Genomic DNA, 22898 nt, shown 5'->3' with positions numbered 1-22898 from the left:
TAGCTCAACACTACAACAGACTTACACTAAACTATATCTTAAGTAGGGTTTGTCACTGGTACCATTTTCAATGAGTAACTTCTATTTTTTGTTTGATAACCTCACAACGCTCTCTACTGAGCCCAAAGTACAAGAGACATACATTACTTAATTTGTTTACTCTGTTCTTGAGAGCAGAAAGCTAAAAAAAACCAACAACGTTTTGACAACATGAACAAAATACAAAAAAAACCATGAAAGAGGATCTCCTCTAATTGTACAAGTCGTGCCAACACAAGCACATATTGTGGAAATATTTATACATGGAGGATAATATTCAGATTTTCTTCCATGGTTCTTATGTAAATTAAATTGGGCCCAGGTTGCCACAGACCTTCTTGTGTTCCTACCCTTGGTATATTCACTAGTCAGCACAGCTTGAGATTATTATAGTTGGAGGGGAAAAGGCAACTAGTATAGGACAGCGAAATAGCAAGGGGAAAAAAAGGCCTTTGGAAGAAGTGATGATACAGATTATTCCCAAGCACTGTAAAGTAATAGCGGCTTTCCTACAGAAAACCCTGCAACCCTATTTCACATGTAGGGAAGAAAAGCAGATGTCTTCATGAGCCTAAGGCCTTGTCTATACTACTACGGACCATTGACCTAAGTTACACAATTTCAGCAACATGAATAACATAGCTGAAGCTGATATACTACGGTAAACAGATCTAAGTACGTTTACTATGGCAAGTCAACAGCTGATGTTCTCCCATCGACTTCTCTTACTCTTCTCATTTGGTGGAGTACCAGAGTCAATGGGAGAGCACTCAGTGGAAAATTATACTAGACAATATATCGAATCCCTTTGGATCGATCACTGCCGTCAATCAGTGAGTAGTGAAGACATGGCCTTGGATTGCAATGACTAGCTCCCTGTGTCTGTTGATGAGATAATGAAGATCCTCACAGGCTTGGTTCTCTAGATTCTCCCAGTCTCTCTCTCATTTTGGTATAGTCTAGATGATTGCTTCAACAGCAATGCATTAGGAGGTTAGAGGAGCAGTTTCCCACTAAAATTTGGCATTCTGAAATAGCTAGTTCAGTCATATTGAGGCATCTCAGGATCTGTAGTTTGGCAGGAGGCAGAAAAAAAAAAAGTTTGCCAGGATGACTGCCTGGTACTTTCAGTGTGCTCAGGCAGTATGCACTTGTAGATCTGAACTACACAGACAGCTTTTAATTTTCAATAATGGGGTGTGTTATGACTAGTTAAGCAGATGTTTTCTCTTTATTAAACTAGACTGCAGTTCACAAAACTATCAAACCTTTATTTGTGTATGGCAAATTCAGCCCTCTGAGGAATTCTAACACACCAGATTTATCCCAATGAAAGTGATTATTTATCCAAAAGCAAATGCCTACCCACAAGATTAAAGAAGTTGCGATTCTGAACTTTTTTTAAGTTCTCTGCAGAAGCACTTTGAAGTGAAGAGTGATCAAAAACAGTATAAAAATAAAATTATAAAAAGGAATTGGAATTTATTATTCAGTTTTATGAAATAGTTACTGCATCTAAATTATCTTTCATGTGGCTCTAGTCTTATCGTCATCTTACTTGTATTATTCCTCTGGGGATTGCTGAAGATTTTAGTAACGTGTAAAATGTTAGTAACTTGTAAAATTTCACCACACAAGAGAGATACCTGTCAAAATGTCTCATCAGATCAAAACTGCCACTGATAAAGATTAACAAATTAACAAAAATGGACTCAACATTTTTAACTTGATTAGAGTTCAGCTGAACTGTCTTCGCCAACTGTACATATTTAGATTAATAAAAACTCTAAAAAGGCACCATGCATATGCTTTGACAACTTAAAAATATGTCCTAAACATGGCATTTAAGCAGTTCTTCCTCCTCAAACAATTCCCATCCATTTTCAAGTTTCTGGGAAAAAAATATGAGTCTTGCAATGTGCTTGAAGATCATTGTTAATACCAGCTGCATCATTAAGACTAATTGTTTTAAGACTCCAGTACAGATATTTCAGTGTCCCATCCCCCATAACTTTCCAGGGGCAGATGTTACAGAAAAGTTCTTGCATAGGTACTGATTTTACTTAAAAAGAGTTCGTTCACTGGTTGCAAGTAGCATGTCACTTCAGGACTACATTACCGAAAAATGTTTCTTTTTGTGCAATCTGCAACATTACTTGCATTGTCTCAACCATCATCCAGAATTCAAGAGAACTGCACACTACCGGTGTCACAATTTAGGTGCTGATGCTTTCAAGAAATAGCAAAGTTTGCCACCAAACAGGGATACAAAAATCACATTTAATCACTTAAACAGTTAAACATTATGTTTAACCAGATAACCACTCAAATGGGAGCTGTACGCTGCTTGAGTCAGGCTGGGTCTGTCACGGACAGGGGCTGCTCTGGCAGGGCTGAACATCCCCCGCTTGTGGTGGGTCCCGCTAGGCCAGAGCAGCTCCCGCCAGTTAACCATAACTAGTAAGCATCACCTGGTAAGGGTGATGATTAACAATTAAACTGGTTAACCATTCACAACCTTACTACCAAACATGACAACCACTGCAAGAAATAGGTGTCAATAGTTATTTTACATTTATGTAGGGCTTTTCATTTCAAATGATCTCAAAGTGCTATAAAAAGCATACAAGAATCACTTAATCCACCACCCAAAGACAGCTACTTCTGGAGTAGAGTATCAGAGCTGTTCAACAGCACACAGTAGCACTATGGAATACTTTAAGAGAAATGAAAAATATCATTTTCAGTTTGAAATTCATTAGGTGAGGTTTAGCTGGGCAACAGTTGGTTCAGTTGCACATTAGGCAAGATAAGGAGTAAAAGCTTTCTTTGTAGCTTAAAATATGTGAAATACCCAATGCCAATCTCATGTAAACAACTTTTCCTCTCTCCCACAAGCACTGGTTCTATATCGACTAAGAGAAGAATGGAATCTACTAAATTCCCCAAACCATACATTTTGCACATCCCCTCAACTAAATTCACTTTCTTGCTACATTTTGCTTATCATGGGGGGTTCTGATGGAGCCGCAATACAAACTAGAGACAATACAATGCCTACGATTGATTAACACTTTCTTACCAACAGATCAGGGCACAGAGAGGAAATATGGACTTTAAACATGCCCTCGCTAACATTAACAAGCCACGAGAGTATAAAGGGAAGCGATAGATGTGATGTATCTTGACTTTAGTAAGGCTTTTGATCCAGTCTCGCATGACCTGCTCATAAACAGATTAGGAAAATGTACCTAGATGGAGCTACTATTTGGCAGGTGATAAGGGGTTGGGAAACTGTTCCGAGAAAGATCAGTGGTTCACAGTCAAGCTGGAAGAGCATATCAAGCAGAATCCCACAAGTCCTGTTCTGTTCAATATCTTCATCAATTATTTAGATGATGGCATAGAAAGTACACTCATAAGGTCTACAGACAATACCAAACTGGGAGGTGTGGCAAGTGCTTTGGAGGATAGGATTAAAATTCAAAATTATCTGGAAAAACTAGATAAATGATCTGAGGTAAACAGGATAAAATGCATTATGAACAAATGCAAAGGAAGAAACAATCAGTTCTAGAGGAAAGAACAATCAGTTGCACACACACAAAATAAGAAATGAATAACTAGGAGGGGGTACTACAGAAAAGCATCTGGGTCTCCAGTGAATCACAAGCTAAATATGAGTCAACACTATTGAAGAAAAAAAAAAAAAGCAGCAAACATAAGGTGGGCATAGACTACAAGTAGCCTTTTTTCAAAAAAACTTCACCTGCGTCTAGACTGCAGCTGCCTTCTTTCGAAAGTAAATCGAAAGAATGAGGCAGTTTTTTCCACAGTGGTAAACCTCATTTTACAAGGAATAACGCATTTTTCAAAAGAACTCTTTAAAAAAATGGCGCTATTGAATGCAAACTGTGCTTTTTCTAAAGAGAGCGTCTAGACTCTTTCGAAAAAGTGGCTCGCTTTTTCAAAAAAATCTGCTTGTAGTCTAGACGCTCTCTTTCAAAAGAGGCTTGTAGTCTAGATGTACCCATAGTTTAATGATGTATTAGCAGAAGTGTTGCAAAACAGATACAAGAAGTAATTCTTCCACTCTACTTCACACTGATAAGGCTCACCTGGAGTTGTGTCCCCAGTTCTGGAAAGATGGGGACAACTGGAGAAAATCCAGAGCAAAGCAACAAAAATGACAAAAAGTATAGAAAGAGACCAATGAGGGAAAACTGAAAAGATTGTGTTTGGTTAGTCTGGAGAAGGAAAGACTGAAGAGGCACAATAACAGTTTTCAAAACATTAATACTATGAATTAAAGGGTGATATTTACTAAATAAGTAATTAACAGGGCTGGAGCAACCTCCCCGCCCACAGGATCTCAGTTAACCGGTTAAACTTAACGTTTAACCTGCTACCTTTTAAAGCAGGATTTTACATCGCTAGCTGATACAAGGGGGAGGGAGAAAAATTGTTCTCCTTAACTTCTCAGGACATGACAAGAAGCAATGGGCTTAAAATATAAATCAAGAGCAGTTGAGGTTGAACATTCAAAAAAACTCTGTCCGAGTAATTAAGCATTGGAATTCATTGCTTAGGGAGTTTGTGGAATCTCCATTACGGGAGATTTCAAATAAACATCTGTCAGGAATGGTCTTGAGTGTTGGGGATTGGATTAAATGACCTCTTGAGGTCCCTTCCAGTCCCACAATTCTATGATTAAAAGAGTTTGCTAATTTAAAACCTATTTCTTAAGAGAATTTTCTGTCATTGATTTATTGCTGTATGTTCAAGTCTCCTTCCAGTTGTGGAAGGGTTATTTATATCTACAGGCAACTTTTAATATTATTCTGTGTTTTTAATTTATGGAATTTTGAAACAGAGAACTATTGGTGACTCACTACTTTATGGGTACATCTACACTGCGCAGCTATTTCGGGATACCAGAGATACTCGAAAATAACTATTCCTCATCTTAACAACTGCTCATTATTTCTAAATATTTTTCAAAATAATGGGCATGCTATTTCAGCATCCCTGTAACCCTCGTTCCATGAGGGTTAAGGAATGTCTCAAAATAGTGTGTTATTTCAAAATTTGGAACTGTGTAGAGGTGCCAAATTTCAAAATAATCTATTTCGAAATAGAATCGAAATAAGATACACAATTTGCATAGCGCAAATTGTATGTCGTATTTCAAGTTTAGGATGCTGCACCCTTCGACAGCAAATCTTATCAGGCCTGACAAACACACACCACCTAACATATCACTGTGGCAGTATTTCTCTATAAAGCATTCCATGTGAGATATCAAATGAAAGCCAATGAGACACTCATCATTACCATCACTGTGAAATTTATGTATTAACACTGCAAGAAGAAGTATGGATACTTGCCAATATGTTGTAAAGTTCTGACAAGACAGAAAAGGCAAAGAGGTCTTCTGCTATTCAACTATCTCGGTCTCTAATGTAATTTAACCATTGTAAAGCCAAATACAATGGGAGTTACATTTGCAAGTGAAGTGAACAGGAAAAACAAGTTAACAAGTAGGGGCTGTAATAGCAGCATGGTACCAGCACCTGGGAACAAGCAGCAGAAGAGGAGAGTCTGATCTGCAGGTACTCTTCAAAAGGATACATCTGAAATGTTTGCTGGACCACAATAATCCCCTTTTGTTATTCATTTCACTGATGAACACCCTTTACAGAGAGAAGTGGATATGAAAAATCTGAATCCTACTTTGACTGAAAATCAGCACGCCCTGCAAAAGGTCTCTTGAGGGGAAGAAACTCTCTAAAAGGAGTGTAGCCTGTCAAAGCCAGAATGAGCCTCTTAGAAATGCTTACAAATAAAACAAAAATGGAATGCACTTCTGTTTTCTTTCTGAAAAAAAAAAACTCACTTGAATCTGTGAATCTTGTGTGTTAATAAACTTCTAGTTACAGTTTGAACCTCTTAAAACCAGTACTTTCCAATCCGGCAACATCTGGCAGGGCCACAAATGCACCTAAACCAGAGAGCTCGGGAACCTAATGGTAGGAAGGCCAGCAGTCCAGCCAAGGGCAGTGGGACCTGAACCCCACAAAAGTTTTGGGGATGGGCTGGAGAACCCCAGCAGCCTGCGGCATCATGGGCCCAGAAGAAGAAATAGCTTGGCCGCCTGCAGCAGCATGGGGCTGGAAAACCCTGGCAGCCCCCAGCAGCATGAAGCAGGGGAAATCTGGCTGCCCGTGGCAGCATAGGGCCAGGAAACCATGGCAGTGCAGCAGCAAGGGCTGGAGAATCCCAGCCACCCGCAGCAGCATGGGGCCAGGGAACCCTGGCAGCACATAGCAGCTCAGAGCTGCGGTAACCTGGCCACCCGCAGCAGTGCAGGGCCAGGGAACAGTGGCAGCATGGGGCCAGAGACTGGAGAACCCCAGACACCCATGACAGCCCAGGGCTGGGGGGCCAGCAGCAGAAGGGCAGACAGCCTGGCGGAGGAAATGAAGGGAATAGAGGGAGCCAGAGGCAGAGGGTCAGCCTGTCGGGTCCAGTGGCAGGGGACACCTCCCCTGATCTGGAAAAGTCTGTCATTTGAAACCAGTCAGGTCCCAGCGTTGCCCAACTAAGGAGGGACAACCTGTGTAGTGAAAACAAATGCAGGTTGAACCTCTGTGACCTGGGACACTCTGGTCCAGCAACATCTAACCACGGATGATGTACGACCAGAGCGCTCCAGTGGTACAGGTTGCCAATGGCTGGAAACAGAGCCAGCCAGCAGAGCCATGGAGCTCATAGGCTGGCAGAATCACCAAAGTCCGTGGGGCCAGCAGGGCAGCAGAGCCTGCAGAGTTGGTGAAGTTGCCAGAGCCCACAGGGCTGCCAGGGCTGTGGGCAACAGAGCCCAGTGGCCAGGGAGAGGAGCCCAACAGGGAGGTTTTCCCTCTCCTCCCTTGATCCAGCAAGCTTCCTTGTCTGGGACTGGTCAGGTCCTGAGGGTGTCAGACCAAGGAAGTCCAACCTGTACGTCAGAGTGTTATGTTTTCTGAAAGGACCCGATCCTGAGTTGTAACCTTCCAGCGGTATGCAAGAGTCTTTGGAGACAAAAGACTTAATCATTACTATGGCCAGGTCTATACTAGACCCGGAAAGTCAGCTTAAAGAGCTGCAACTCCAGCTACGTAAATAACATAGCTCAAGTCGACGTACCTTAAGCTGAGCTTGATGCGATCTTCACACTCCTATCAGTTTCCCTTACTCCTCATGACTGCAAGGAATACTGACACAAACCAGGGGAGCCCTCAGCACTCGATTTAGTGGGTCTTTACTAGATCCTCTAAATCGAACACCAGAAGATCGATCTCTGGTATAGCAAGTAGAGACATGGCCTATGAGTGTCCAGTGAGAGAGACTGGGCACTGCATTGAGGCAATAAAGGCTGGCAGAGCTGAGCAGATTGTTTGGGTGGCTAACAGACTGGGGTGACAAGGGACTGACACCAAGTTTAGCACCAGCAAATCTCTCTCTCACAGAGGGAAAGGAAGGTATCAGAGGACTAGTGATACTTATATGGAGCTAACCTGCATCCACAGTACAGAGTAGCCATGTTTGAACATCTCAGCTGCTAACAAATTTTAGCCTGCACACCCAATGGACCAGCTATCTGGAGTTAAATCACCACCGCACTTAATTACAAGTGTGTATATGTGGACGGGAGATATGTTTGGAGCACTACTCGAGTAAAGATTTGTCATCACTGCAAAGTTAAGAGGACAAGCCTCACTAAGTTGACTAATGTCTCTTAAGTTACATATTTTTTAATAGCCCAGCCTCAGCTATGTACCCAAACCAAAACTTACTATTAGTAGGCACTGACTTCATACATATGCAAGCCTGTCATGCATTCCTCTATTGCCTGTGCATGAGCGCGCTGCAGGGGATGGCTATTAACAAGCATCCTGCTGCGAATTACAATTTTGGTGTGGTGTTTAAAAGGAAAATGTGTATCTGTTCTTTCTTCTCCTTTCCTTAAACCAGAGCTGCATCAGGCAAAAATGAATGAGCCTTACAGAGCAATTTAAAAGAGATTGCATGACATTTCCTGATTGATTATTTCCCATTTAACATAAAGAAAAGAAGGTAACATATACTAGCTCCTTCCACAGCTTAAAGATTTGCAAAGCAAACCTATTAGAAATACTAATAGGCAGAATAATACACCACAGTATCATAATCTAACATCTATAGTCCCTAAACAAGTGTTTCCTGAACTGTGGTCCACAAACCAGTAGCTGTCTATGGAATGCCTACTAGCCACATAGTGCTACTCTCCTCTATTTCTTCAGCTGCTATACTGCACTCAAAAGAAACTGAAGTAAAATTAGGAAACTAATGTACTTTCCCACGTAAACAATTGCTGCAGATATAGGAGGGGTGTTATTTGATTAGCAACAACAGGGAGGTGGCCCATGACCATCGTGAACAGGAAAGGAAGGTAGTGACCAGACAACTCTCTTTAGATGTGCTTTGAACAGTTTCAGATTCCCCCTTCTCCGAACTCTGTGTTTTTCTAGAAAAATAAGCAATTTCCTGAGTTTATATGAGTTATAAACAAGCCTATATGTCTTCAGACATAAATATTCATGTATTACTGCTGGGAGCCAAGAAGCCTCTCTTTGTTTCTTTCTGAATTTTTAATATTGAGCTATATTTTAGTTACAATCCTTTTTGGTCTGTTCACTAATGTTATTGTGTGTTTAAAATGCAGTGACATCCATTTCACCTTGCCACAAAATTTTAATCTAAATATTCAATATCTTTTTTATCTGGATGTTACCAATTTTATGCAGCTCAGTTTCAATTTTGCATTTTCACCAACCAACAGCGGAGGTTTTTTAAAAGAACAAGATTTATTTACAGCACTACAAGAGCCCGTTTGAAAAAAATAGTGGAGAATTTAAATAAGATCAGGATTTATCCATTTGAAGATGCAAATGAAAAAGCCTACATTTCAAAAACAATGTAAAATCAATTAATTGAAAACTTAAGTATTTGAAGTCAGCAAAGAATCTTTGAAGATGCTGAGAAAGTGTCCACTGTTAACAACTGAGATGAGATTACTGACTCACTTCACAAAGGGCATCCTTACACTAGAACCTTTAACTAAAGTTAGCGTACTGCTAAAAAACTCAGGTTAGCCAACACATCCTAGCCTTGGCATTTCACAAACATTTGTTCCACAACACAAATTGTCTACCCTTTACCTAATGCAAATGGACAGACATTTGTACAGTGTCCAGAATAATGTATATAAATGAGTTTGCTGATTAACTTGTTAGCTATCAGTTATCTCAAGTTTGAAAATCTAGTATAGATGAACACATAGTTCATCAAACTGTTAACTTGGGTCACAGACAGTCCAGATTTCAATCAGTGACAGAGGATGGACTCCATATAACCCAGCCTCCAAACCATGTCCCTCTTTGTAAAAGCATTTTTAAGCCCAAGTCTACATATGGATTAATTTCCCAGCTACTTTCTTAGCCTATTAAACCTTTATTATTTCAGCTGTTTAGTAACAAAGTATGGCAGGAGACCATCTTGAATCAACCAGGAGATGTTATAGGATCTAAAAATCAAAAGAGTCATATAAAAAGTGGAAGCTAGTCAAATTACAAAGGATGAATACAACCAAACAACGTAGGTATGCATGGGCAAAGGCACAAAATAAGCTAAATCTAGCTAGAGACATAAAGGGTAACAAGACAACATTCTACAAATATATGAGAAGCAAAAGTAAGACCATGGACAGCATAGGCCATTGCTAAGTGAAGCGGGAGAAACAATAAGAGGAAACTTGAAAATGGCAGAGGTGCTTAATGACTTCTTTCTTTCATTTTTGTCAAGAAGATGGATGCCTAACATAATGAATGCTAGTGAAAATGAGGTAGGTTTAGAAGTTAAAATAAAAAAAGAACAAGTTAAAAATTATTCAGAAAAGTTGGATGTCTGCAAGTCACCAAGGCCTGAGGAAATGCTCAAGAAGCTGATAGAGGAGGTACCTAAGCATTTAGCTATCATCTTTGAAAAATCATGAACATCAGGAGACATTCTAGAAGCCTGAAAAAGGGCAAATATAGTGCCCACTTATAAAAAGGGAACTATGAATAACCCAGGAAACTACAGACCAGTCAGTTTAACTTCTGAGCGAGGGAAGATAATGCAGAAATTAATCAAGGAATCCATCTGAAAACATCTGGAAGAAAATAAGGTGATAGGTAAGAGTCTGCATGGATTTGTAAAGAATAAATCATGTCAAACTAATCTCACTGCTTTCTTTGATAGGATAAGAAGCCTTGCGGATAAGGGAGAAGCAGTGGACATTGTATAGCTAGACTTTAGTAAGGCATTTGATACAGGCATTTGATGACCTTCTTATCAATTAATTAGGGAAAAACTTAGATGGGGCTTCTATAAGGTGGGTGCATAACTGGCTGGATAACCGTCCTCAGAGAGTAGTTATTAACGGTTCACAATCATGCTGGAAGGGCATAACAAGTAGGGTTACGCAGGGGTCTGTTTTGGGACCAGTTCTGTTCAATATCTTCATCAATGATTTAGACAACAACATAGAGAGTACAATTATTAAGTTTGCAGATGATACTGAGCTGGGAGGGGTTGCAAGTGCTTTGGAGGATAGGGTCAAAGTTCAAAATGATCTGGACATACTAAATAGTCTGAGGTAAACAGGATGAAGGACAAATGCAAAGTACTCCAATTAGGAAGGAACAATTAGTTTCACACATACAGAATGGGAAGTGATTGTCTAGGAAGAAGTACTGCTGAAAGAGATTTAGAGGTCATAGTAGACCACAAGTTAAACACAAGTCAACAGTGTGACACGGTTGCAAAAAAAGCAAACATGATTCCGGGATGCATTAACAGGAGTGTTGTGAGCAAGACACGAGAAGTTATTCTTCTGCTCTACTCTGAGCTGATTAGGCCCCAATTGGAGTATTGTGTCCAGTTCTGGGCACACATTTCAAGAAAGATGTGGAGAAATTGAAGAATGTCCAGAGAAGAATAACAAAAATCATTAAAGGTCTAAATATCATGAGCTATGAGGGAAGGCTGAAAGAATTGGGCTTGTTTAGTTTAGAAAAGACAAGACTGAGAGGGGACATGTTAGCGGTTTTCAAGTAATTAAAAGGGCGTTACAAGGAAGAGGGAGAAAAATTATTCTTCTTGGCCTCTGATGACAGGACAAGAAGCAATGGGCTTAAATTGCAGCAAGAGAGATTTAGGTTGGACATTAGGAAAAGTTTCCTGTCAGGGTGGTTAAACACTGGAATAAACTGCCCAGGGAGGTTGTGGAATCTCCATCACTGTAGATATTTAAGAGCCGGTTGGACAGACATCTATCAGGGGTGATCTAGACAGTGCTTGGCGCTGCTGTGAGGGCAGGCGACTAGATTCAATAACCTCTTGAAGTCCCTTCCAGTTCTAGGATTTTATGAACATGCTCAGATCTCTGAAGTGACATACATTCACCAAAAGATATAAAGCAATTATCTTCCTACTTTTATTTCCTTTAGAAATCTCTAAATTCCACTGTCTAGTCAATCTACCTCCCTCTCTACCTCCCACTACTTCATCTTAAAGCTGAAACACAGGCAAAATAGACACCACAAGCATGTGTTATTTATGGACAGCTTTGAGAGAAATGTAAAACAATGGTACACAAATAGAATACGACTGCTGTTATTAAATTCATTAATTTCCATATTATACTATTCATCCCTTACTCCAGTTACATTAAAAAATGCTATTTATTTCCCATTATTATTTACCTTAGAATTACCTTCCGTGTGGTATTTGGCACAGGATCGGAGCTGAGTCACCCAGTATTGTTTTTCCTTTGCATCCGCAGCTAGAACAGAAACAAAAGAGTGCAGGGATTGCATATAAGCCAACTGACATTACAGAAAAGGGAATGTTTTAAACTGTTATCAAGTGTGGGAAAGTAACGTACCTAAGTCTATTTATTGCACATAAAGCCTTATAAAAATGCATTAATCTAAACCAATTCATTGAAATCAGTAAAATTTTCCCAGAGACAAGGATTAAGCCATACCGTGACTGAAGAAAGAAGAGAAACAACTTTTTTCCCCCACAGTATTCATCAATATGGTGCAGTGAAAACTCTTATTTATTAAAATATAATGACTTTGTGAATGAGATTTTTCTAATATTTGCTCCCAAATAAAGATGATCTAAAATAATCAATTTAATTATTTTTATTTAGCAGTGGAAAAGATGGAATAAGATACATACAGGATGAAACTCTCTTAACTGGGACTCTGGTCCAGCAACATCCGTGATTCGGCAGGACCAGAGAGTCCCAGTGGAGGGCTAGTGCCAGAGACCCCTGCAATCCGGCAGGGCAGCAAGGCTCCCCAGCAGGGCAGCAGGACTGCCTGGAGTGGCAGCAGGAGCCAATCTCTGCAGTAGGAACCCGACATGCAGAGGCAGCAGGGCTGCACAGCCCAACACTGAGAGCCCAGTGCGCGAAGGCTGCGGGGAGGCCGGGTGCTGCAGCAGGAGTCTGGTACATGCACAGGCGGTGGAACTGCCTGGCATGGCAGTGGGAGCCCGGAAAGCAGAGGCAGCAGGAGCCCAGCGAGCCGAGGTGGTGGGGCTGCTTGGTAGGGTAGCAGGGGCAGATAGCACAGTGGGGCCAGAGAGGGGAGAGAGCATCAGTTGGGCCAGGGCTGGAGGGGGCTGGCAGCAGAAGGGCCAGAAATAACCACCCCTGGTCCAGCAAAATCCCACATCTGGGACGGGTCAAGTCCCAAGGCTGCTGAACCACAGAGGTCCAACCTGTACTTGTTTTTCAATGCATGCAATTAAATAATTAGCTGCATAGAATATACTTTGGCAGGTTCTTTTGGGACCTTAAAAAGTTGCCCTTTTTTCCTCCTCCTTTCTGATGTATAAAAGAAGCCTAAAAAATTAAAATGAATGGGTTTAGAGGGGAGATGTGCTTTGTTTGGTTGTTTTTTTAAGAGGGTTTTTATACTGGAAAGCTGGACCACTTTAAACTACCCGGGCTCGTCTACACTGGCCCCTTTTCCGGAAGGGGCATGTAAATTTCATGAGTCGTAGTAGGGAAATGCACGGGGGATTTAAATATCCCCCGCGGCATTTAAATAAAAATGTCCGCCGCTTTTTTCCGGCTTTTAAAAAAGCCAGAAAAGAGCGTCTACACTGGCGTCTACACTGGCCCCGATCCTCCGGAAAAAGCGCCCTTTTCCGGAGGCTCTTATTCCTACTTTGAAGAGCCTCCGGAAAAGGGCGCTTTTTCCGGAGGATCGGGGCCAGTGTAGACGCTCTTTTCCGGCTTTTTTAAAAGCCGGAAAAAAGCGGCGGACATTTTTATTTAAATGCCGCGGGGGATATTTAAATCCCCCGCGCATTTCCCTAGTACGACTCATGAAATTTACGTGCCCCTTCCGGAAAAGGGGCCAGTGTAGACGTAGCCCCCTAGTACGATCCTCCCGTAGTATAGATGCAGTTATATCTGTGTAAAGGTGCTATATACTGGCACAGCTATTTCCATAAGAGAATTGGAATACATATACTGAAAGAAACCAGCATAGCTGTATTCTCACTAGGGTCTGCAACAGTTGGACTACATGGGTAAAAAGTAGAATAAATGAAAATGTGACTAAAAATCTCTGGAAAAAGTCCCAATGTGCTGCCTGGATACATTGAAAAGAAACAAAAAAAAGGGCACAAGCTCAATTTTTCTCCCCTTTGAATAACCACCTTTGAAATTATTGGAAAATAATGTTTATAATTTATATCAGTATGAATTCTGTAAGAGCTACAGTGTATTAAATGTATAATTGTTACGATATATCAACTACTAAAAATTCTTATTAGCAAACCACTTTGAGTTCACCATTAAATGTAGTATAAACATTAAGAACACAAATACAAAACTATAATCTGAGCTCCTGCAGTTTGTAATGGCAATTCAAATTATCAAATTAATTTTAATGATAAAGAAACAGAAAAGAATATTTTAAGTTTCTCATCAACAATTTTGCCAATATAACAATTCAAGTATAAGCAGCATGCTGTTGTATATAATCTTGTAAAGCTCACTCAGTAGGCAGAGCATTGCAGAAGTTATGAATACATTAAACTTAACTGTTCAAAAAAACTAATGTTTCATTGACAGAAACTTCCTTTTACTGCTCTGCTTCATGTCCAAACGTCTATGCAATTTAAATTCTGAGTTCCAATCTATGTATCTTCAATAAGGTTTCTGTTTGCATTTCAGAAGATTCTATAATATTATGGCTAGCTACTTGGTGGTTAAATTGTTAAATCTAGGCTCATTGTTACCACATTTTATTTTAAATACAAGTATATTGGACTGAGAATTGCCATACATCAAACCAACCAAGAATACTACACCATGCATATATCATAGTCGTAACACATAACAGTAGAGTGTATGATTTCCTTTGGAAATATACTAAATTGCAGGTTATTTTCCCCTATATTGTTTAGCATGCAGCAAGATGACCATAATCAAAATACAGTAAAACTCCAATGGTCCAGAATCTGATGGTCCGGTACTCCTGATGGTCCGGCACCATCAGGAACCTGGAAGTGCTCTGGGCAGCCGGACCATTGGAGCTGCTCTGCCCGCAGGTTCCCCGATTCAGCTGCTGCTAAAACTGACCAGCGGCTGACTCCAGGAAGCCCGAGGCAGAGCTGCCCCTGATCAGTTTCAGCAGCGGCTGACTTGGGGACACCTGGGACAGAGCAGCTGGAGTGCTGCCGGGTTGGTTTTGCAGCGCCAAGGGTTGGCGCTACCAGACCAACCCGACAGCGCCCCAGCTGCTCTGCCCCAGGCATCTGGATTCAGCCGCTGTTGAAACTGACCAGCGGCTGACTCCAGGAAGCCCGGGGCAGAGCAACTCTGCCTCGGACTTCCTGGAGTCAGCCGCTGATCAGTATCAGCAGCGGCTGACTTGGGGACACCTGGGGCAGAGCAGCTGGGGGGCTGCCGGGTTGGTCTAGTAGCGCCGAGGAGTGGCGCTGCGGGACCAACCCGGCAGCACCCCAGCTGCTCTGCCCCAGGCGTCCCCAAGAGCATCTGGGGTGCTGCCGGGTTGGTCTCGCCGCGCCAAGTGTCGGCGCTACCAGACCAACCCGGCAGCACTCCAGCTGCTCTACTGCAGGCGTCCCCGATTCAGCCGCTGCTGAAACTGACCAGCAGCGGCTGAATCAGGGACACCTGGGGCAGAGCCAGACTATCGAAAGGGGGGGCTATGAAGGGTTCGGGGTGGCATCCCCCCCACCCCACCCCAGACGCCTCATAGCCCCCCCTTCCGATAGTCCGGCAAATCTGATAATCTGGCACCGCCTGGGTCCTAAAGGTGCCGGATTATCGGAAGTTTACTGTAAATTCAATTTCATTTTTGTCACAGTTGGAAAAGTAAAGACAAACAATTTACAGAAATGGATGGAAAAAACTAGTCTTACAAGCATATTTAAAAAACATCTAGAAGATTACTATACCTCTCAGTTTATACATCTCTCCATTAGCAAAGTATACTACCAACATGTGCGGCACTTCATCACTGAGAGAGATAATAGCTCCAGCTAAAGACAGGGCTCCTCGTGGCTTCTGATTTTTACTTTGTTCATTCACAAAATACTGCAGAATCCCAGTCTCAAAATCCAACACAAAGTACCTGTTGAAAGAAACCACAGCTGTATAATTTGTCTTTCAAAACTGTTTTTCATACAGCCACTGAAAAGCAAACCTGGGTTGCATCTAATTTAAAAATTGCACAAATGTTAAAGAATTTTCTGTTCTATAGCATCTGTACACTTTAGGATAAATTTATCAAACAATACCTTTATTTCAATTTGGTGATAATACAGAAGCGCTCAGATTCAATAAATGGACATGGGAAAAGATGTTTCTTATTGACGGTGTTCTTTAAAGAAAGTCACCAGCACGCGTGCGCACACACACACACACACACACACCCTACAGATCTTATTGAAATATCCCAAATGTTGTGCTCTGTCAAATAGCTCTCAGTCCCCAAAATGGGAAGATAGGTAACTATGACATTTTAAGCCTGTCATTACTGGGTCTGTAAGAAGCCCCCTGTAGCCAGACAGACCAACACCCCATCTCATCCATCTTATTTGCCTCTCTGAAGCATACAGGACAGAGAAGGAGCAGTAAAATCAGCATAGTCTATGCTGGCTCATCTGATCCTGAGAAGCTGAAAAAAACAGATATGTGGAGAGAGAGAGCGATTAAGGCAATCAGCATAGCCATTAAGCTTTGATCTGCTTTGATGAGAGATCAGGATATGCGAGAGTGCCCGGCTGGCACCTATGTTGATTCGAACACACACACAGTCCCTGGAAGAGGAATTTCCCACTGAGAAAAGAATCCCCAGTAATTCCAATTTAGTTATCTCTCTTACAAGTGTAAATTAAGTTCACAACTCCCTTGTAAGAACTGGTCTCACAAAAGACAGACCAGCCCCATTTGGCATGACAGACTAGAAAGAGAAATACGTGACCCCATGGGTGTATAAGATAGGTCCAGCACACACTCACTTTGAGTGTCATTCTACCCTCTACCTGCTGGTCAGGTTAGGTGTTTGACCTCCCGAGGTTCTATGGGGACACCCACCTCGTATTTTCGTCTTTCCTAGGAATTGAGGGACCGGCCCTGGCCTGACATGCTGGAGTCGAGAGGCACAGAAGGGGGTAAAAATTGTACCTGGATGTGGTCCTCTGTCTTAAGTGTACACATAGAAAAATAGAAATAATGGTACCAAGTAACAGCTTACTCTTTCTATCTTTATCTTCTTTGTAACCATTTTTTTAAGATCTATATTTTGCTAGTAGTTAAGAAATAGAACAATAGCCATTGCAACCATATGATTTATAAGCTTCCTCAAATAAACCTGTAACTGTTTAAGTTTTAACCTGACTCCTTCAGTTGCTGTAACAGAACCAGACACAATTTAAAAGAACTGCAGCCGGTCTTAAGGGACAGATATAGGGAGCCCTGACCGGCGGTTGACACCCCCATGCCCAGCAAATCACTTACTACTTTTATGACATCATAACAGTGTCGTCTTCAAGTCGTCATTGTCAAGTCCAAATCACTACAGTTCAAATGTCAAGTCGAGTCTCGAATCCCTAAAGTCACTTTCGAGTCAAGTCCCAAGTTGAGTCTCAAGTCTTAATTTAAAAAACGTCAAGTCACTTTTGTACAAGCCATCAATATCGGCATTTTCGGAGAATTTTTTCACCAAGTCGATTTAACAAAATTAGCAAGTCTCAAGTCGAGTCTAAAGTCACAAACAATGAACCCAAGTCGAGTCTCAAGTCGAATCACCTAGGCGACTTAAGTCAGACTCAAGTTCAAGTCGTGGGACTCGAGTCAACAACTCTGCATCGTAATACCCAGGGACACCTCTGCAGCCTCTAAATCCACTATCACGTTATGTGAAAGGATGGCCTTATTTGCCTAATAATAAGTGCACATACAACCACCTCATTTCTCTCACTAGCTTTTTAAAACAACGAAATACAAAAGCTTTGCACAGGGTTGAAAAGAATAAGATATTCTAAAATATAAACAAGAAGGGGAAAAAAATCTCACATAAATCCTATTATGGCTGGGATTTTCAAAGCTGGCCTAAGGGACATAGGCATCCAGTTCCCATTAGAAATTAAAATAGCAAGTATAGAAGCCAGTTTGTAGGACTGCAGTTGGTGGAGGGCAAAAAGTGGTATCTTCAAGTCAGCAAATCTGTCACTCTACCAATCAAGTTCCAACAGCAAGGGAAACCCATCTGTCCAGATGACAAGCAGGTGTCAGTCCCAGTGAAAAATCTATCTGGATAACAGTGATTGATTCAGAGTCACGATGATATAAAGGATGAAATCAGAGTGAAAAGAAAGAAAAATCTTGTATGACCAAATGAAAAAGTTCAGAGAGGTAGCTGAGTTAATCTGTAACTGTAAAAACAATGAATAATCTTTCAGCACCTTAAAGACTAACAAAACATGTAGATGGTATCATGAGCTTTCATGGGCACAACCTACTTCTTCAGTTTTGAAATAAATAGGAGAGGGGGTGGAGAGAAGAAAATAAAAGGCAAGAAATAGTCAATTAGAGTCTCCAAGCTACATGAAGCTGATAGAGAAGTTGCAAATTGTTCTTAATTACACATTGTTTGGGGTTTTTTTTTATGTCATTAGGGTGTGGAATGCAGCAGACCATCTACCCAATATCTTTATTCATACCTTTGCAATAGGAATCAAACCTGTAAGTAAAGTTAAGTTCCAAGGCTTCCCTGTGTATTTGGCTTGTGGAATTGGCCTGAAACAGTACAGTGACTTTGAGATCCATTAATGAGTGGCCGAGCAAATTTAAAATGTTCCTCGCCAGGTTTCTGTGTGTTACGTTTCTGGATATCTGATTGGTGTCCATTAATTCTTTCCTGTATAGACTGTCCAGTTTGGCCAATATACATGGCAGAAGGGACTTGGAATGAGCTTTGGGGCGCTGCCCCTGTTCTTCCCCCCCCGCAAAGCACAAAGCATGAGTTAGTCCGGCCTGGGGATTCTATTGTTCCCCCCCACACACACCCCACCTCGAGTAGTTGCGAACTGGCTGGCTGGTAGACACACTCGTGCAGCCTGAGCACGTTTACCAGCCAGGCAGTTCAAAACTACGAACTGATACATCTAGTAATAATACAACTTACCTAATGAGAAAATGCCAGACATGTTATATGTCTGGTATTTTCTCAGTTTGTTTTTTATGTGTTTATACTTTTGGGCTGCAAAAAGCAGTACTGAAAAAAAAGGGTTCCAACTAAAGTAAAAAGCTTGGGAAACCCTGGTCTAACCAGCTTTCTGTTTGTCTTACAGTCCATTTATCCAATCCATATTCCTTAGCTTGCTGGCAAGAATATTGTGGGTGACCATATCAAAAGTTTTGCTAAAGCTGGCATTGGGGGTTTTGGGAGGACCAGAAACAACTTATTTGAATATTCATCATTTGATTAAAGAATATGCAAACAGGCAAATGAACATTACCGGTCCTCCAAAAGTTCGTGAATGGATTTACTGGTCCCCGTGTCAAAAAGTTTGGAAACCCCTGGCTTAAAGTAATATTAACCAAGGTAAGCACTTTATTTGATGCTTGTATGTTAAGACGACTGGTGAAATAATCAATTATTGATGGGGATGTCACACAATACTCCAAAAGCATTACCTACTAAATCTGATAAACATCTAGTTACAAAACATCTAGTATATGATTTTCATCACCTTGTCTCCACCCTGCCTCACCAGATTTTAAAGGGAAACTTTAGAGAGAACAGAGGAATGACTTGTGCAGCAAACAGATGGAGACTACATTTACAGGAAATATGTGCAAAATCACAGAAACTTCTCCCACTAAACTTTCAGTAGAAGTTGCATAAGCCAGTACGAAAAGCACTGACATTTTAATCCATAGTAGTTTATAGATCAACAATAGTGCACTTCAGCTTAAAGTTTGAAACTGCAGCTCTCTACCTTCTCTCCACTTAATTCTCTGCCTCCCTAACATATTAGACAACCTCCCTTCGATCCACACACTGATTATATGGGCCAATGTATAATAAGTCAATTGCTAAGATTACAGTATTTGCCACACAAATGGGGACAAACTGACTGCTGCTTGTACAGATGAGGTGATTAAATAGCCAATTTATACTTATTTTAAATGTAAAATGAAAATGCTTCCACTTTAATCTTCCATCTCAGATTGACTTACTAGAGCCCAACACTCAGAGCTGGAAGTAAAAAGCATTTCTACTAATCCATTTTAGAACTGTCAAAATCTTGATGTGTATTTCCATCTTTAAATCATGCACGCTGAACCAGCTCTTCAATAATGTATAACCTTTGCCAAGGTAGTTGAAAATTCTGTCCTATTTCAGGAAAAATGGTCTATTAAGCACAGCTGACAAGACAGAAGACCTTACTCAGATCCAGGTGTCCTTTTATAGCACCTAATAAAATCATGTGGGTAATGGCAGTAAAGCAAGCATTTGTTGTCCTTCTGGACAGCACATTTAATCTGGGAATAGAGAACAAACATACAGTTGCATATTGCTGTGCACAGATTCATATGGCAGTGACATATGTCATCTTTGACTCAGCTCTACCTCTGGACCCACTTATCCAAACTGTCTCTAAATTTTGCCACTGCTTCTTGCCCTGTCCATCTAGGCTTTCAAAGTTCTTGTCCAAGTCTTTATCACACATTTCAACTAACCAACTTCACCTCTCTGGCACAACTGCTACAATCTCTGGCTGGTCACGCCCACTCAAAGCTACTAGTAGGACAGTTTTCCAAGTTCATTCTAACCACTTAATTCCCATCAAAACACAAGGGATCTTGCCCTCACCTTTAAGGTCCTTCATGCTTTAAACACACTTTTAAAAAAAAAAACCTACTTTACTGCACCATTAGCCTCACTTTTGCTCCATTAAAGACCCCCAACCTTAATCACCCATTTCCTCCAACACGTGCCTCTGTGCTTCCTGTTACAGGAAAAACTCCCTATCACCAAATCATAAAACCATTACTTTCACTTCCCTTCAAATTCCTCAACTTACAGAAAACCCTACTAGGGATTGTTACATTTTGATTAATAAGCTAATCAAGCAGTGGATGGAATTTCCTCTGCCTCCCCTGCCCTGCCCGACCAGCGGAGAGAGTGCTGGGGGGCAGTGTTCCCTCTAAACTGCATGACAGCACAGCTTCATAGGTGATTAATCAGCCCTGCCCAGTCAGAGGCTCAAAGCTCCATGCAGGGATCTGACTGACTAGGCAGGGCTGATGCTCAGCTTAGAGGGAACACTTCTGGGGGCAGCCACCTTTTAAGCCAGCTACCACAGCACTGGCGTCTGGTCCCCCAGCTGCCTCTGAGAAAGGCAGCAAGGAGGAGAATTGACCAGTGGAGTAATGACTCGACTACCTGATAAGCATATGCTTATCCAGTAGTCGACTACTCGACTAGTCGCTTACATCCCTAAACCCTAGCCACTGAGATAATGACTAGGAGGTGGCAAGCTGAATCTCTGCATCCACCACCATTTGGCTGTTGCATCTCTCTAGCACATCTGGTCATAAACGTACAATTCTGAGCTCGCTGGGGCAAAGACTGTTTGTCACTTGTTTGTATGGTTGCACAATGGGATCCTCATTGCTGACCGGGGCCCCCAAGATCTACAAAATTACAAAGAAAACAACTGACAAATATGCTAAATCTATCAAAAAACACTATTTTAAACAGCCTACTGAAATTATCTATTCATTGCACTAGGAAAAGAAGGAGGGGTCGGGGAAACAAATTATTATTAAGAAGGGCTTTGATCTGACATTTTAATCCATTTGCATTTGTAAGGCAGTGACCAAGCATTCTACCATTTTCACAGGCCAAAAACAGTTTTATAAACTTCATGTTATCAGTTCACATGCTTATAGTAAAATGTTAACATTTAGGCTAGGCTTCCCAAAGGAGCCCACACAAGTCAAGTGCCAAACTTCATTCAATAAAAGCTGGGCATTTAACTAACATGGGCTCCTTTGGAAAGTTGAGCCACAACCCTGACACTATTGTTTTGCATCTCTATAAGTAAAGGTCGTATAGGGTTTTGGAACATGCAACTTTCCATCCTCTACAGCCGTGGTGTCCAACACACTAGCCACTAGTGGCTATTTGGTTGGTTGAGCATGGGTAGTTCACTGTAGCAGTAGCCACTCTAGTGGCTACTGCTTCAGAACTGGTTGGACACCATAGCTCTATAGCTTCCACCCCATTTAGTCAAGTAAAGAGCTTTGTGTATTTCTTCCCTCAAAGAAGCTTAACACTTATCCCAAAGCAACAACCAGAAATTTCAAGCTACTTTAAATAAATCAATACTACTTAACTTTCAGTAAGAAAAAAAACCAAAACATAGTAAAAAAGAGCAATATACTTCATATCCCATTTCGACAAGAGGTTTCATAGCGTAAAGTTTGCAGTAGATTTGAGATACAACCAGATCATCAGACTAAAATATACTTAATTTCAAAAGGAAAGATACAATTATTTGCATGCATTAGGCTAGGACATGAGCCATCCTATCAGCCTCTGCGATTTTGCATCCTCTTTTCCTACTTTTAGAACATTTTTCTCCTCTTCCTTGTTGCAATGTGAAAATTTTACAGAAATGAGGGAGAGCTGACTTGTCAACCACATAGGAAACAGGGAAAATGTTAATAAAACATTGTAAAATCCACAACATAAACAAAACTGAAAGGTTAAAGTTATTTTTTCTCTAATTTTTGCCCAATGGAGTAATTTTAGGAATTTACCTGTTAAATAGAGAAGGAGAATTGCCACTTATCACATACATTTTGAGAAATTCTTAAAAAAAGCATATGGGAAAAATCTTTTCTTTTTGAGTTCTAGAAATAAGTTATTAGAATCAGAATATTATAATATATACAAAGAGAATTTTGGTGCCGACTTCTTTACATCTATTTAATATTGAGACTTTTCTCCCTTTATATTTTATTTTCATTCTTTACACAATGTATATTTATCCAAAAATGATACAAGACTCTAGATTTCTATATTTAGTTTTAAAAATCAGTATTTATGAAGAATTACCCTATCCTTCAGAAACTGTACTGGTGGGAAAAACAGGGAAAGTTACATAATACTAAATATTTACAACATAAGCAAACACACAGTGTTACACAGTAAACATTACCT

At 40.9% G+C, this 22898-nt stretch overlaps 1 protein-coding gene across 2 annotated transcripts in view; it reads right to left on the bottom strand.

The window, feature by feature from the left end:
- OSBPL10 (oxysterol binding protein like 10) overlaps positions 1-22898 on the bottom strand; it is a 176246-nt gene that overhangs the window by 107257 nt on the left and 46091 nt on the right. For both annotated transcript variants that reach the window (XM_075921975.2, XM_075921976.2), the window contains exons 2-3: positions 15613-15788; positions 11865-11944 (exon numbers count right to left, since the gene is read on the bottom strand). In XM_075921975.2, coding sequence (XP_075778090.1) covers positions 11865-11944; positions 15613-15788 — 256 coding nt within the window. The remainder of the gene's footprint in view (positions 1-11864; positions 11945-15612; positions 15789-22898) is intronic.

Source organism: Pelodiscus sinensis, chromosome 2 (assembly GCF_052426305.1).
Source record: "Pelodiscus sinensis isolate ZL-2025 chromosome 2, ASM5242630v1, whole genome shotgun sequence".
NCBI lineage: Eukaryota > Metazoa > Chordata > Testudines > Trionychidae > Pelodiscus > Pelodiscus sinensis.
The sequence above is the reverse complement of the archived record's forward strand: the minus strand, read 5'-3'. Positions and strand labels throughout refer to the sequence as shown.